This window comes from Hesperophylax consimilis, chromosome 24 (assembly GCF_061612785.1).
Source record: "Hesperophylax consimilis isolate HC1 chromosome 24, BYU_Hcon_1.0, whole genome shotgun sequence".
NCBI lineage: Eukaryota > Metazoa > Arthropoda > Insecta > Trichoptera > Limnephilidae > Hesperophylax > Hesperophylax consimilis.
In genome coordinates, this window is record NC_142859.1 from 26092105 (window position 1) to 26110136 (window position 18032).

The 18032-nt window shown below is 33.0% G+C and overlaps 1 protein-coding gene across 1 annotated transcript in view; it reads right to left on the minus strand.

The window, feature by feature from the left end:
• Positions 1-3930: 3930 nt before the first annotated feature.
• The window catches only part of LOC149412133 (neprilysin-2-like), a 104566-nt gene continuing 90464 nt past the window's right edge, over positions 3931-18032 (minus strand). The window contains exons 13-17 of the mRNA XM_089646515.1: positions 13437-13605; positions 12013-12131; positions 10823-10954; positions 8520-8657; positions 3931-7850 (exon numbers count right to left, since the gene is read on the minus strand). Of these exons, the coding sequence (XP_089502641.1) occupies positions 7650-7850; positions 8520-8657; positions 10823-10954; positions 12013-12131; positions 13437-13605 (759 nt within the window). The 3' untranslated portion in view covers positions 3931-7649. The remainder of the gene's footprint in view (positions 7851-8519; positions 8658-10822; positions 10955-12012; positions 12132-13436; positions 13606-18032) is intronic.

Below are 18032 nucleotides of genomic sequence, written 5' to 3' on the forward strand. Positions count from 1 at the left end.
AGTATGGTCCGTTTTTAAAACGGAATTGTGAATAGGGCCATTGGCCATCCGTTTTTAAAACGGGACCCGCCTCCGATTTGAAAACGGAAGTGGGAACGGGCCCTCAGTTCATTGAGGTCGCGGGTTCGAACCAGGCGTGCGCAAATAAATTTTATTTGTGTTATTTCACAATTAATTAATTAAAATAATATATAGTATATTTGCGGCACGTTCCAGAGTAGAAGATACTACCAGTATCGCCCTGGTGTAAGACCACCATTCAGAATTGAAACGTTGCTCCAAATGGCTTTAGCCGTGTTTAGTGACTAGATCTGAATATCCAGGTAATTCCCCACCTTACTCTTTCCCTTCCCCAATTACCTTCAGCCTCACAACATCCCCCAATTAGGGATGCCATAGTCTCACTGGCTCCAGACTATAAAAAAAAAAAAAAAAAAATGAGATTGGTTTAACCCCTATAGTGCGCTTGGCTACTTTTGCAGTCCAGTGAAATTGTGACTACGTTGAGGTGCAGTGTGTAAAGCTAAGTATTAAATGTTTCGGAAATATTTCAACCTTGAAAATGTTGTATACATCTTTGGTTCGAAGTCAAGTCGAATATAACTCCTCGATCTGGTCCCCCCATTATAAAATTCATTTAGATTCAATAGAAAAAATTCAACACAAATTCCTAAGACACATTAACTTTAAACTCGGTATTCCCATTGAAAGTATAAACTATAATTACTATGTGAAAACATTAAATTTATTAAAACTCTCAGATCGAAGAATTATATCCGACTTAATATTTTTATGTTCAAAATTGTAAATGGTAGTGTATACAGCCTTGATTTAATTAAAATCATTGAATTTCATGTACCCATAAGAGCTACTCGTTCTAAAACCCTCTTTAATTGTAACAATTCTAAGACTGAACATTACAAACACTCGCTTTTACCTAGGTACAAAAAGGCTTTAATATCATATTTTTTAAATCATGACCAATAAAATGTAAGTCTACTCATACTTAAGTAAAAAGTCAAATAAATATGTGTATAAAATGAACTGCCTGGGGGAATTGAGGAAACTTGGGTCAATAATAAAAGTCAATACGGTGAACCAACAGCTTGATTGCCAATTGGCACAACCAAAACCTGAAAATAAATGTTTTCATTTTAGCTATTGTAATATATTATATCATGTATCTATACTATCATATATTTAAATCAATACTAATCTAACCTAGTCTACCTATAAGTTTTGCATGCACTTGTATCTCTAACTTTTATATCCATCTAGAGTTTCTGTTAATTGTATATTTTCTGATGTCACTGTTTATAATTTAGTGTATATGGTATATTTTATACCGTTGATATAAAAAAATAAATGTAACTGCCAATGAAAATTCCAAACTAAAAAAGTTGATGTTGTAGAAGTGTGTTTATTATTTCTAATAAAATCTTCAATAGTATATTTGGATTTGAAAAATTGAAATCGAGCGAAGCGCCAAGTTCAGTAAGGAAGAGGAGGGGGTACATACTCGACCGAATCATTGAGCATTGCTTCTATCTACTGTCCCGCTTGAATTACTTGCCTGCTACTTACTAGTCCGCAAACTGTTCACATAGGAACTTGGCCGAATAAAGTGAATTAAGAAGGCATACTCACTTGCCTGTTGTATGCTGATGATGCGGTGCTGATTGCTAATAGTATGGATGATCTACAGTCTCTCGTGTTTAGGATGAACGAAGCATGCATGAAAAATGAGTTAATGATGAATGTAAGTAAGTCTAAAGTAATGGTGTTTGAAAGAGAGAGTACGAAAACAGTGTACAATATAGTTGTGAATGAGGAATACTTGGAGCAGGTGGATGATTTTATGTATTTAGGAAATATGTTTACGAGAGATGGGAAGGCTGACAGATATTGAAAGAAGGGCAAATGAAATTAAATCCATTAATGGAGGACTGAACGCAGTTGGCGCTAGCAAAAAATATCCAAAGAAGCGAAGTTAGCAGTCCACAATGGAGTGCTGGTACCTACCCTGATGTAAGGAAGTGAGGCATGGAACTGGCAATGAAAGGATGAAAGTAAACTAGACGGCCGGCATAGTCCAGTGGTAACGCATTGGACTGCCATTCCGAAGGTCGCGGGTTCGAACCCGGCGTGCGCAAATAAATTTTATTTGATTAATTTGTGTTATTTCACAATTAATTAATTAAAATAATATATAGTATATTTGCGGCACGTTCCAGAGTGGAAGATACTACCAGTATCGCCCTGGTGTAAGACCACCATTCAGAATTGAAACGTTGCTCCAAATGGCTTTAGCCGTGTTTAGTGACTAGATCTGAATAGCCAGGTACTTCCCCACCTTCCTCTTTCCCTTCCCCACTTACCTTCAGCCTCACAACAACCCCCAATTGGGGATGCCATAGTCTCACTGGCTCCAGACGGGAGCAGTTGGGACTCTTGTGAGGTATTCACTGTAAAAAAAAAAAAAAAAACTGAATGCTGTTGAAATTAGATCCCTGAGGCGTATGTGTTGTAAGATGTAAGATCGTGAAAGAAATGTGGAGATCCGTAAAGAGTGCTAGCGTAGTCAGTAAGATTAAGAGAGGGACGCTTAGATGGTTTGGGCATGTAGAGTAAATTAGTAATTAAATAAGAAAGGAGTGTAAGGAGAATATATGATGCAAATGCGAATGGTAGCAGAATTCGGGGAAGCCAGAGGAAGACATGGCACAATCAAGTGAATCAGATACTCGATTCGAGCCATGTCAAGAGTCAGAATAATAGAAGAGTATGTATGAGACGATGTATGAATGTGAATGAGGCAAGGAGTGTGTGCCAAGACGAGCTGTTTGGCGGTCCGTCCAAACCGGGAAAATTCGGGAAACCGCGTGATGTTTAGTTAGTTACTTACTTACTTACTTACTTACCTGGCAGGTCACCTTAGATAAGCACACTTTTATAAGAAAGTTTTAGCTTGGAGAAGATATGATTTCGTACGTAGAGGACACTATATTAAAAAAACACTGCAAATTACATGATTGTACAGCTGCTAGCATAGAAATCCAAGGTCTGTGGTTGGTAGGATAAAAATCTTCAATTATTAATATTTTTAATTTAGGACTGGAGAACTTTGTATATACAAATTTCGTTATTTACCATGTCCCGGACTTTGAATGTGAAAGGTTTCTGAATTTATGGAAATAATTATCTACAAAGATGAGTTTTATGTTTTGTTCTAAATTCTGTCGAGTCTGTGATCATTCTTAAATCAGAAAGAGACTCCGCAGATATAATATATCTCCCTAAAATTATCAATGGCTTCATTGATTGTTCGCCCCTTTTGATTGAGATTAATTTTAGAGTCCCAAGCTCGAGAACTAGAGATAATTTTTTTTTTCTTATTTATAAATGCTTTACTAATAACAGACAAAACGATTTTATAACCAGAGCGTAGCATTTATTTAATAAGAATTTTAAGGATATTGATATATTTTCGTGTAATTCAAGAATACTTAGAAAATTATAGCTTAGCTAACATTGAATAATTTTTATTGTTTAATAACATACTGCAAGTTATCATTTTGTTGCTATGACTCCTGTTCAGTTTCATACCATTCATTTTATAAACATTTGTTCAGTTTAGTTGTAGATATATAGCAGTGATTCTTGCTGTGGTTGGAGAAGTGAGGATAATTTTTTTTCTATGTATTGTCATTTATATGTGTTCTTATTCATTATTTATTTAATATTTACAATATTGAATTTTTGTAATTGGATGTTTATGTGAAAATCTGTACAAATTAGATTTTATTTGTATAGTTTATAAGTTTATTATTTATACATGCAAAACAGTCTCTTGGTTCTGCTATATAAATAAATAAATAATGGGACAGTGTATTCCTGTCTTTAGGTCACTATACTCCGAAAGCACCGATCTTGATATCAGGTGTGCGCGTTAGTTCCTTAAACATTCCAAATGCTGACGACCTTTAGAAATAAAATTTCACATTTTAAACTAGTAAATATACCTAATATAATACATTTATTTAAATAAAATTTACAATAATCTAAATTACATACAAATAACTTACAATATACATTACATTAATACGGTGTCAGTAAAAAATGGTTGATAAATATAACAAAAAGTCTTATAATAGTATTTAGTTAGCTGCAAAAAATAAATTTGTTCGAAAAAAATTCGCATTTGAAAACAAAATTATGTATTCAATAAATAACTAAATAATGATTTTTAATAAATTTTGTGAAAGTAACGTGTATTGTTAGTTTTTAAAATTTTGAGTTTTTTTTATATTTTCAAAAACAAAATTAATCTAAACATCAAAACAATATAGGTAACACTTTTAACATTCATTTCAACCTTAACTACGTAATCTTTATTTAAAATATAACAACGCAAAAGACGTAATACATTAAATATTATTAAAGTATGGAAAAATTGAGAAAAAAACAGTGAAACGATTACGATTAGTCGTCTAATAGATTATCATAATCGTAGTTCGTTTTTACGATTTTCTACCGATAATAATATTTTAGATACTATGCCGAAATTAATCGATTTTTTTTTTCAATCGAACCGTGACATTCAGACAACTCTGTGTATAAAAAATGTAAAAAAATGCATCTTTAATTTTTTTATTTCTTTGATTTTTCATGAAGAAAATAATTTTTTTTGGGCCTAGGTGGTTTTTGGTGATGCTGTATGAAAGATTTTTTAAGGAAAGGAAGGAGAAGAAGATATGGGAAGGAAAAAGGTATGAGGGGTGTGTAGGAATCTGGGTCTCAGTATGTCCAGCTGTGTGACAGACATCATACCTCCCATTGCGGTGCAAGGCGATGAATCGAGAGAGTCCTGCTGGAGAGGTAAAAAGATCTCCCTCAACCGGTCTCTCCAAATCCGGCCCACCGCACAGTAGGTGGCCAGACCTAGACCTAGACCTAAATGGCGACCGGATGGCGGTACCCATACCCTCCTCCCAAATTGTCTGTTAAATTTTAGTTCCTCCAACATGTTTATACGAATCTCTACACAGTACCCAAAGATATCCATGTGTTAAATGGAGAAAATATAATTTTCAATAATTAAAGATTAATCGTAATCGTTGCTTCACTGCTAAAAATATTTTGACTGTTTTTTGGGTAAATTCTCTAACAAAGTTTTTTTTATATATTGGGCATTTTTTAAATAAATAAACTTGAAATTCACCAAACCAAAAAAAAAATATCTTTTGTGGTCACACCTGAATAATATTGAATAATTCTGTTATACAATAATAATAATTATCCTTATACATCATGTTAGAAAGGGATTTTTCAATGTGTCAATGCGGAAAATAAATAATAAATAATTTGGTGCTAAGGTAAATATCATTATAATAATTAATTGTAGTATTCATTAAGACTACCAAAATATCATAATAATAATCAATTGTATTAGTCATAAAGACTACCAAAATATCATAATAATAATCCATTTTATTAGTCATAAAGACTACTAAAATATCATAATAAAAATCAATTGGAGTAGTCATAAAGACAAACAAAATGCACAGTAATCGGTATATAAAACTAAATCTGAGGTGCCTAAATATTAATTAGTAAATAGCATAATATATTACAATTAGAATAATATGGTATATTGTGTTATTTGTCCGCCATACAATAAGTTATCAATAGATGAGTTCAAAACTCAAAAAAAAACTATAACAATTCAAAATTTTAATTTGAGTTATTTTTTTAATTTAATAATAATATTATTTTATTTATAAAAACAAAACAGTTAATTTATAAACAAGTTCAATTAATTATTTTCCGAAGACAACATCAAACTGTGATGAAGCCACTTACAGGCGATCAATTTTTATTACTTCTATATGGTTACTATATAATAATAATAATAATAAATCAGACAAATAATAAGAAAAATAAACTAGACAAAACGGCAAAAGGTACATAAAATAAAAACAGGAAAACAAAGATAATTTTTTTTAAATGCGGAAAAGAAGTGAAAAATGTATGCAAACAGACGTTTATGGAGGATATTTGACCATCTCCCGTCTCCAAAGGGCCTCCATCAGGAGGACTCCATCCAGGCAACCATGGCAGTAATGATTGTATTATTTGATTATCGTATTAATAATAATAATGAAAATAAAATTGATTTTAATTTTATCGATAATTTCCTTATTGATTTCCTCCACAGCCGCTGTGCTCACATGATGCACAGGTGGGGCCTTAAAAAGTCGTCGATGTGTGAATGCTGTGCGGTGCAGATCACCAAACATGTGGTCAAAGAATGACCGCTGCATTAATTCCCCGGCGGGTTTGAAGAGGTGCACAGGGCGACGCCTGAAGCCCTAGATTGCCTCACTAACTGTTCCTCTTTGAACACCCCCACCATATGAAAAAACAAGAATTGATTTCCAAGTAAGTTGTTGGAAATTAAAGATTGTTACAATATTATTATAACATTAAATTAAACAGGAAAACAATAAGTGTTATAATTTTGTTAAGTATGCAAAATAAATAATTCATAAAATATTAAATACATTTTAATGTTACCCTTTGTGATGAAGATTAAATTAAAAATGAACACTAGGTCGAATAAAATAATAATTATTTAAAATTTTGTAAAGGTGGCGTGCAATCATGGTGTCGATAAACATATGCTATTGGATTTTATGTATTTGTGAACTCAGCCATCGATAATGGTAACTATAGTAATTCGACTAGTTCATGTGATAAAAATATATTGTTAATGACTTAATATTATATTCACAAACTTTAATTAGAAGTAGTCTGTGCAGAAGTATAGTAAGGTCAACAATGATGTGCAGAGATAAAATGCAATACAATTGATTGGTAGAACGTTTTCAATGACTCAGACTTTGTGTATTACACAGAAGAACGAAAAGGTTCTTGGTTATCTCTCCTGCAGAAATCGTACGTTCATAATTTCAAAAAATTGTGCTTGTGGGGGGCGGCTGCTTTATTAGGCTAAAGAGTCATTGACCACCAAAATTATTATACGACAATTCAAATAAAATAATACAAACGTCAATAAAGATAGTCACATTTTTTTTTTCAATTGATCTTACACTTTTGTATCCCAAGAGCCGCCCCTGGTGCTTGTGTTCACTTTAAACTGACTTTTAAAAGACAATTCAGTCAGCTTTATTCGAGAGTTAAAATAATTAAGTGATTCAAATTGTATTCAAAACTAGACATGAATTTTTATAGATCTGACAAGTCAGAAACTACATGAGCCTTTCTCTTTCCTTTTCTTATTCCCTCAATATTTCCTTCACCTACGATAACATCGAAATTTGATTTTACATAGCCCCCCTGGACGAAAAGCTTTTGATTGGTGTCATTACAAATGATATTATGTCTTTCTTACTGGGATATGGATGTTAAAAAGTCTGCAAAGTATTGTTCCGATTTGTAAGTCCAGGCATAAGTCTGAAAGGTAAAGATTTTCCGGATAATAGCTTATAGCCATCCTCTGACTGATAGAGCTCCAGAAGAAGATTCATGGGTTGGTACTGTGTTTGTTTGATTGATTGCTTGATGACATTATTATTTACCGCGCGCCACTCACAACTGATATGGTACGTGCATTAATTAACCCCTATCTACCAGACGGTGCACTTGTGTTTGGGGTTCATCTTAGCCCCGGCCGAGCACTTGAAGTCTTCTGAGAACTGGGGCATGTTGGACATGGGTCCCAAAACCCTGAAGCGGCCAGGGGAATGGACCCCGAGGGTGATCTGACGCTTGAGTGCCTCTGGGCGGTGGACTGAGCACCAGATGTTGGCAGCGCTTAACCAGAAAAGCTGGAAAGAAAACAAAATATGATTATTGTCATGGTTAGTCGATCTTTAAACTTTTTATTGAGTTGTTAAATCTCTCCCCCTTGTTTTCAGATTCTTCATCTGGAAAATTGTTTGGAGAGAAGAATAGGGAGATATTTTCATAACAAAGTAAGAGTGTTTTCAGCCCAAGAAGTTGGCATAGGATTTAAATAATAGGAAAATATTTGATTTTTTAAAATTTCATTTATACACTCTCCAATAGTTGCACATCCTAATTCTAAGAAAACTGTTTTTACATGGAATTTTACGTTAAATTAGCTTTTGCAATTCAAATATTTTATGACTATTTTAATCAGTGGAGAGTGTGAATGGTTGTGTGTTCTTAGAATAATTTGAATAATATGGTTATAAGGTAGTAATAAATTTGTTAAAGTTTCCAAACTTCACAAAAAATGCTCTGATTTTGGGGTTACTCTAAACATTACCCATCTTACTAATTATATTCTTACCCGGCCGTTCTATGTTGGTGTGATAAAACCGGCCCTGAGCCTGGTTTAAGACCGTTTTTATCAAACAAACGCCTTAGTAATTAGTCAAGTTTTTCACTGTTCTGAGCATACACCCGGCGTAATATTTACACTGCGTTTATAAGTAAGGGGGTTCATATTCGAATATGGATTGAATACCAACCTGTTTTGGTGAGTATGGTAAACCAGGTAAGGTGGGCTCCTCCCCATTACGTTTCACCCACTTTAGGTAAGTTAGATAAACCTCCTTCAGGCCACCGTTATCCGCAATGTTCTCTCCTTGTGTGTTTATGCCATTAAGCTGAAAAAAATAGATAAATAAAAAAAGCGTTACAGTTAATCAGACCAAAATGAACATTTGAACAGAATTCAAAAGATTTAAACACCCATTGCATAGGTGAATGTCTAAACGAGTATGTTACCATATACTGATGACGATAGTCATAAAATAAAATACTTTCAGCCGGGTAGTGAAATAATTATTTATGGTTTCTTAAATATTGGTCTGAGATGTACTACACAGATGGCACTTGTTGCGGTGAGGAATAACTGTTAATAATACAGAGTTATATAAATAACTTTGCTGTATTATTACCTCCTTAGCTTAGAAGTATTATTACCTCCTGATATTTAAGGACTGGCCTTCTGGTTGTCCAAATTGAGTTAATATATTAATCACATAACAATAAAATGTCAAATATATTTTGTTTGATTCCGGCGTTTTATTGGGGCCGGGAGTCACAACGATAATGAATCTTTGGGTAGAGTATGCAAGGAGTTCTAGCAATGTGAAATCGATAACTTTATAGTATATGATTGATAGGCGTAACTACCGATGATTTTATACCGATTTCCGGTCGCACTCTTGATATCCAAACCAACGATAATAATTTATTTTATTTATTAATTTTCGGGAAATTAACAGTTTACATTTATTTCATTTTGTACATTTGTATTATATAGCCAAAATAGAACCAATTATGGATTTCCTCCTTATGACTTTATCTTTACTGAGACAGCATAGTAAGGAATAAGTAAATTAAATTTGTAAGAAAGGAATATGAATTCAAACATTTATACAAAACAAAATATTATATAAAACGAAAAATTTATTAAGCAATAAATTTATAGCCATGGAGAGAGGTTGTAGATATAAATGAAATCATAATAGAAATATAAACATTAAACAATAGAGACATAAACATTATTCACAAACCATCAGAGAAATATTATTTTATGGACCTCTTGTATTTGGTAAGCTCGCAACTGAAAATATCCACCTTGGATTGCTTTTATAATTATTGAATAGTCTGTTCGGGCAAGAATTCTGCTTAGAGTTCATTTTGAATTGATCCACCCAGGACAGAATAGCGTGATGAACGCTCAGGTACATTGAATTGAATCTTGTTTAGCAACTCTGGGCATTGAATATTATTGTTAACTACTTTATACAGGAATGATGCATCCTTATGATGCCTCCGTACACTCAGTGAGTCAAGTTTAAAGTATGCTGCCTCTGCATAATTATTAAATCTTACAAATGACTTGTAACAAACATATTTTAGGAATTTGCTCTGAATTGCTTCGATTTTGTTTATGTGGATTTTGTAAATAATGCAATATTTTTTAAAACATATTTCTAAATTTTTTAGATTTTAAAAATATTATGTAGGTATATAGTATAGTACATGTTCCAGACCTAGATAATTCATAGTAACTCGTGTTTAGGGAGGGACAAATCAGAACTCGATGTACGCTGGCAACACTGACATATCTCTCTTTCAATTGACATAACAAAACGTCAGAGAGATACGTAAAATAAAAAATACTTATTAATTGTCAATGTCATATTTAAATACTAACGTTGGCACCTCGCATTTACTTTTTGACACTACAAATGCAGTTAATAAGTTAATGAAGTTATTAGCAGAATCAATTGATCGCATCTTAGACGAATTAATTACGTCGTTAAGTTAGATCGTGTATACGATTTTTTCAGTTCTAATAACTTAGTTAGTTCACCCCCATTCATTAATAATCAAATTATTTTGCATAACAAACGACATTATCCAAAAATATGTGCATATTGACAGCTTAAAAGTAGCGGCTTTTATCCACCGACTATCGGAATCATATTCTAAGCCGTGCTCGCAAAAAAAGCCAACCGACCATAGATGACGGATTTAGGCAATATCTTATTGACATAGGGCTTTATAGATCATCCGTGCTAGACCTCCAGGTTATAATTCGTACTACTGGAATATGCAACACTTTAGGACGGTAGATTATAAAGATAAGTAACAAAACAGTCATTATTGCATGCCAACTATCACACTATCTTCTTCGTAGACGGGTTGTATCTTTCATACATTTGGACATAGGTTTCTTTACAAATATCAACGCGGTTATCTTATTGTGTTGCCATCATTTATCTCCTTAAAAAACTAATTCTGTAGTTGAACTTACATTGACGCCAACTTCCTTAGCGGTATAGTTTGAGTATTGGTCGATGATACACTGAGCTTTCTCCAAGTATTGTGCCTTGGTGTTCTCTGCCCACCAGTTCAGCAAGTTTCCTTCTTTGTCGAATTGGCTGCCCTGAAAATTATTAAAAGTATATAAAAAACAACGGAAATAAAAAATAAAAATAGTAGTAATTTTTTAAAAATGTAATAATAATAGAAAAAAAATTATAATAATAGAAAAAATAAGAAAATACACAGATTTAGGAGATGAGATAAAAAGAATTTGGCATTCTCAGACTATAAAAAAATTATCATTCGTTATTTCGGCTACTGGCATTATACCTAGCTCTCTCATTAAAAATTTAGGCGTATTAGATCTATCCAAAAAATTATATATAAAAATGCAAAAATCAGTCATTTTAAATACATGTAGCATAACGAAAGATTTTTTGAATATTTATGTTGAGGGATCAGTAGGATTTATAGGCCCTGTTAGGAGTTCTACCGAGGCTAACCCTATAATATGAAAATATCTGGAGTCGGTGAATTATTTTCCCATTTGATCTCTGGTGAGTTGACGTGTTGTTCTTCTATTGTTTTGTATTTATTTTGCTTATATAATGCACTTACATAATGTTGATTGACTAGATGATCATTTGTGGAAAAGTGTGTGGAAGGGTTAAGTTTTTCCTTTGGGGAAGATTTAACCCGGACAACAAAATCGGAAAAAAATAATAGTAAAAAATAAATAAAGAAAGAAAAATTTAAAAAAAAAATAGTACATAGTAATCTAAATAATAATCAGAAAATACATAGTACCTACGAACTAAAATAAAATAATGTTATTTGAAAACGAAATAATAATTAAAAAATATTTTATTTTTACGAAAATTAAAAATAAATAAATAAAATAACGAACTAAAAATAAAAATAAAATAACAAAATAAACCAATGAAAGCGGAAATTAATAATAGACTTTTTTGTTCATTAATCCAAATCTTATCCTGGGATATTGTTCTAATGTGGAATTTGGTTTCTCAAGAGAAATGTTATCACATTTTGGATTTTGCATACCTCTCAAGCATTATGTGTTACTTTAAAATGTGTACTAATATCTACCAAGTAAAAAATCACTTTTGTAAAATTCACCATTTCTGGATTTTGTGCAAACGGCTGAAAGTTGAAACTTACTTGGTCATCAAAACCATGTGTGATTTCGTGTGCTATGATGAAACCAATAGCTCCGTAATTCAAGTACCGAGGTCGCTGAGAGGAGAAGAAATCTCCTTGAAGTACCCCAGCAGGGAACTCTGAAAATTAATTATGTTTTTATAGTTTGAAGCTTTGAAATAACACTGTTTTGTATTTACAGGAAATCGAACACTGGGGTAAAAATCGAAAAAAATCGATGTTGACTACATTCATCTCCATTTATCATTATGTTCTTGCATTCCTACACCAAATTAGGTACCTGTCCCTGTCTGACAGTGTGGAGTACATACATCAGTAACATTGCAACAATTACTATGCATATATGTACTATGTATAAATATGTGCAGTATTTTTTCAGAACTTCTCATATTTTCTTATTTTTTAACACTTTTTAGTTCTGATTTGTACTGACATCTTTCATATTCATCGCTCATTTCGCCCACTCTTTTGAAATAAACTCCCTAACTTTTACTAATATCCTTAGATTAAACTAATAATATTTAACTGACCCAGTCCTGATTGTTGCATTTAAAAAGATAATGTGTGTCAATAAAAGTAATCTGAACATCTTATAAGTGGTAACAATATTATGTATATTTGAAATTAGTAATAATATTATGTATACACCATACCATAAATGGTATACACATTTACATTGTAATTGCACATGTACACCCTGTTGACAAACTGCTTAATTGAAAAGAAAATGCGTTATTTTTAGACGTTAGAAATAAAAATAATAATTCTTTCGATTTTACCTCAAATATTTGTAGTGGAATCCATTAATAAAATCCAAAAAATAGCCAAAATGAACCATTCATATTTTGCGCCGCTATTGTAACAATCGGGATGATTTTAAAAATTATTTCTTATTTTTTATTACATGAACGAGAAAAAAGTGAAATAAAAGTTTTCTATATTAATTCATAAATTTTTCTACGATTGGAGTAAAAAATGAAGTAAAAATGTGCTTAGCGCTTTTAACAACATTTTTCACATTTCATATTAAAATTTTATTATTTAGAAATAGTTATCTTTTTTTTTAATGCGTACACTAGAAAGATTATTTTATCTAGTTTCTCAAACGGTATTTTTTTTACGGAAAAAAAATTGAATGTAGCGCATTTGAAATACACAGAAAACATCGAAAAAATATATTTAAAAAAAATAGTTCTGGGTGGTATTATGAAATGGATATATTCGAAAGATTGCTTAAGCTGAGTAAATCAGGGCTGTCTATAATTACAATCACAATTTTAAAAATAAAAGTCTAATCGGAAACGAGTCTTCTATCTGAGAATTTTGATATATTTAATTATTTCATCGAGTTTTTTTTTCAATTGCATCGTATAGGATTTTAATGAGAGGGAATCAGATGGAAGAATCATATGTTGTTGTCATACGGATGCTGTTCTCAATGGAGGAGTAGAAGGCATTGACCACAGCTGGCTGACCATGCGTGCTCCACTCGGTCCTGTTGACTGCCTCTCTCAGCCGCTTGGTGTTGTAGTCCATCGCGAACTTTGTGTAATTCAGGACTGAGCGGAGGAACTGAGTGTTTTGTAGATCCAGCTGAAATTAACAAGCGATTAGCATGATAAAAACGCTCTTTTAATTTGAGATTGAGCCCTGCTATTTTCACATATTCATCCGCTAATTCTGCACCTAGGCGTTATTACTGCGATAATGTGGGCAAGCTAGATGAGCTAGGTTTCCACAATAGGTTTTCAATTGGCTGCCTATAACGTTTGAACACGTTGCTCGCTAAATTGAGGGCCCTAACTTGAAAAAACTAATAGTCATTTCCAAAGAAGAAGGCAGAAAAAGCAGAGAAAAGTCATCAAGGCGCTGGAGTGACCAAGTATCTGGCGTCTGCAGCTCTCTACAGATCTCTGCAGCTCTCAACACAGCGCAAAACTGCGAGGGGTGGAGGAGACTTGCCCACCATGGAAATTAGATTAGGGTCACAATCACCAGCGATCTCCAGCATACAAACTCTAAGCAGAATTCTTGCCTGAACAGACTTTGCAATAATTACAATAGCGTATTATCCAAGGTTGATATTTTCAGTTGCCAACTTACCAAATACAAGAGGTCCATAAAATAATATATCTTTGATGGTGTGTGAATAATGTTTATATCTCTATTATGATTTGATTTATATCTACAACTTCTCCATGGCTATAAATGTATTGTTTTGCAAAATTTTTAGTTTTATATAATCTTTGGTTTTGTATCATTTTTAAAATTCATATACCTTTCTCACAAATTTAATTTACTTATTCCATATTATGCTGTCTCAGTAGAGGTAAAGCCACAAGGAGGAAATCCATAATTGGTTTTATTTTAGCCATATAATATTCATGTACAAACTGATTAAATGTAAACTGTCGATTTCCCAATAATTAATTAATAAATAAACAAATAAATTGGGAATTGACTTAAGATGACACAATACCCTAAAATAAAGTCGGTAAAGAAAGTGTGTACAAAAATATGCGATGTGCGGCTCTGGTGTATTGGCCGGATCTACGATCGAATTCGCCCTAGCAAATACTCTAAAATAAAATCAGTATCTTAAGGCGATGCACTACGTCGTGTAATATTTTAAATTGAGCCGCTATCAATAACAACCCTTACGTAGATGGCGATAAGGTTTAAATTCCCGCTTAACACCATCCGCCTGTTTTGATTTATGCATGAAAAAAACATGGCCAAAAAGTGCCTTTTATTTTATTTTGTGGATGTTCAGGCATAAATATTTAATTTTTTTCCGATCAGTTTATAAATAACTTAATTTGCCACATTTTACAATAAAATCATAACCGAAAATGGTTTTGTAAATAGAAGATTTTGAACTTTAAAGCAGTTTTCATAGGCCTTATACATTATTTTTTTCTGGGTTTAAAAAAGACTTAAATAAAAAATACTCGATTATTTTAAAGGTCAAGATGTATTCTACTCGCATTATTTAATTAAAGCATCTTAAAAATTTCTAGGCGACAAACTTTTTAAACCAAACACACATGATTTTGCATTACTACGTATGGCATCGCCTTAACGACGTAAGAAAAGAAGACGTCTACAAAAATATTCAGCGTGTTCGACGGGCCTTAGCTCGAATTTTCCCTAGCAGGCCAAGAAAATGTATCTTTCCGCGGGGTTAATTATGAATAATTCTGTAAAATGTATTACTAAAATTTCAGATGTTTCTAAGTGATTACCTCAGAAAGTTACGAATTCATAGGTGAAAGTCTCTTTTTTTTCACGCTATAAAATGGCTTTTACAATTCAGTGATATGTAATCGAATTACAAGCGTACAATGGTAAACAGGATAATAATAGCGATAAAATAAAGAACAACTAATGTGTACACAAAAACACTATTGCAAGTTATGCAGTTGGAGAAGCAGTAGACTTAAAATTAGTTTGACATAAAATTTTAAAATTAAAAATAGTGGACAACAGAGACATCTCTGGTCAGTTTTGTATAGATTTTGCTCTGCAGGTGAGTGATAATGAATTACAGTCATCTTTGCATTAATCAGGGGCCTTAGCATGAGAAGTCGATATAGCCCTATAGCAATACGATATCGTTAAAATACGTCATCAATGAGCACTTAACGACATATGCTAGCACGATCAAAATATAACAACCGACGATTGTTAAAATTCCTTGTCTATGGTCAAAGTAGCGACGGTATCGTTAAAATTGCGAGCATGAGAATGTATCGATAGGATAACTTCCGACCGACGGTTGCTAAAAGCCCGCCGAATATAACGTGGGGTCTTGAGTGTCAGTTAAAACTTTGGTTGGCTGTCGATATACATATATTTTTTAATAATGTCGTTCATTATGCAAAATTTCTGGTTCAATGAAAGGAGGCAGGTTAGGGAAGATCGTAGGATTGAAAGGCGTCGTTTACGCGATCAATTGAATCCGTTCGAACTTGCAGAGACGGAATTCAGACAATTGTTTCGAATATCTCGCATTATGGCTAGAGATCTCATTGATGAATTAACTCCTTTTCTAGTGTCAAAAAATACATTAGGACTTCCAGTATACATTAAAGTGAGAGTATTAAATATTATTGATATCTTAGTAAAACAAAAACACAATATAAATCTATCCACCACTGGAACGACCACGTGAAATAAATAAATTTGTTTCGATTGCTGATGATAATTTTTCACAATAAAGTGATTAAAATGATCAAAAGTGAAGTTTATTAATTAGTTGTATTATTTATGATGTTGACAGGTACTCGCACCCATCAGCTTCTTTGCTACAGGGAGCTACCAACGTGGAGTAGGCCAAGATCACTTCTTGGCGATAGGGCAAACTACCGTTAGCAAGTGCATAAAACTGTTTATGAAAGCAGTTTTAGAACATCTGTACAGAAGATGGATACATTTTCCGGCTACAAATGAAGCCCGCAAGCAAGTAGAGAGTAGTTTTAGGGAAAAATTAAACTTTCCACATGTTCTGGGATGCATCGATTGCACCCACATCGCCATCGTCACCCCTTCCAGACACGAGGAGCAGTACAAAAACCACAAAGGATTTTATTCGCTGAATGTTCAAGTGGTAAATATTTTTTCAGAAATAAAACAGCCGGATTGTTGTTTTCAAATTTTATTGAAGGTTTTTTATGTTTGATAAACAGGTCTGCGATGCTACGTTGAAAATATTGAGCATCAACACACGCTTCCCGGGTACTGTCCATGACCAATTCATTTGGAATAATAGTTTAGTCAAAACTGAAATGAACAGACTATACAATCAGAGAATTGGGACATATTTCTTGCTAGGTATGTATTTCAACAACTCATTTAAAAAAAAGGCAAAAAAATCATAATTTAGTAGTTATATGTACCAATTATAATGGGTGTTTTGTTTCAATCAGGCGATTCTGGATATACACTCGAGCCTTATCTGATGACACCAATATTGAATGCAGTCGAGGGGAGTGCCCAATACAGATACACAAAGGCGCACTGTGAGGCGAGATGTTCCGTAGAACGCCTATTTGGGGCATGGAAGGCTATATTCCGTTGCCTCAGGAAAGACAGAGTTCTCCATTATGAGCCCGATGCTGCTGGTCAAATAATTATTACTTGTGCTATACTATACAACATGATGAAGCACTATAAGTCAGTTTCCTTGTTGAACTATACCTATGCATTTAAAAAAGTAAGGCAACAGTACAAAATATTAATAAATTTTTCTCTATTTTCAGATTAACAGACGATTATAATGATAATGTAGAGTTAAGAGAGGTTGAGCTGCTGCACCAGCCTGAAGATGTCAGCAGGGTTGTTGCAGCCCGCAGAGTGAGAGACGAACTAGTGCGAAAGTACTTCTCCCACGAATGATAATATATTAAACAAGGAAACTGACTTATAGTGCTTCATCATGTTCAAACATTGTATCGTATGTACCTACATTGTAAAAACAATTCACGCCTCATAGAGACATTGCAAGAGTTTGAAGAACTGCTACTAATCAAGTATACATATATGCAAAGCGCTGCATGCAATATTTCTCAAAAAGAACTTCAATAGTACTTTAAAACACTGTATTGTATGTACCAACACTGTAAAAACAATTCACGCCTCACAGAAACATAGCAAGAGTTTGAAGAACTGCTACTAATCAAGTACATATTCATATATGCAAAGCGCTGCATGCAATATTTCACAACAAGTACTTCAATAGTAGTTTAAAACATTGTATTGTATGTACCTACATTGTAAAAACAATTCACGCCTCACAGAGACATTGCAAGAGTTTGAAGAACTGCTACTAATCAAGTACATATTCATATATGCAAAGCGCTGCATGCAATATTTCACAACAAGTACTTCAAAAGTACTTTAAAACATTGTATTGTATGTACCTACATTGTAAAAACAATTCACGCCTCACAGAGACGTTGCGAGAGTTTGAAGAACTGCTACTAATCAAGTACATATTCATATATGCAAAGCGCTGCATG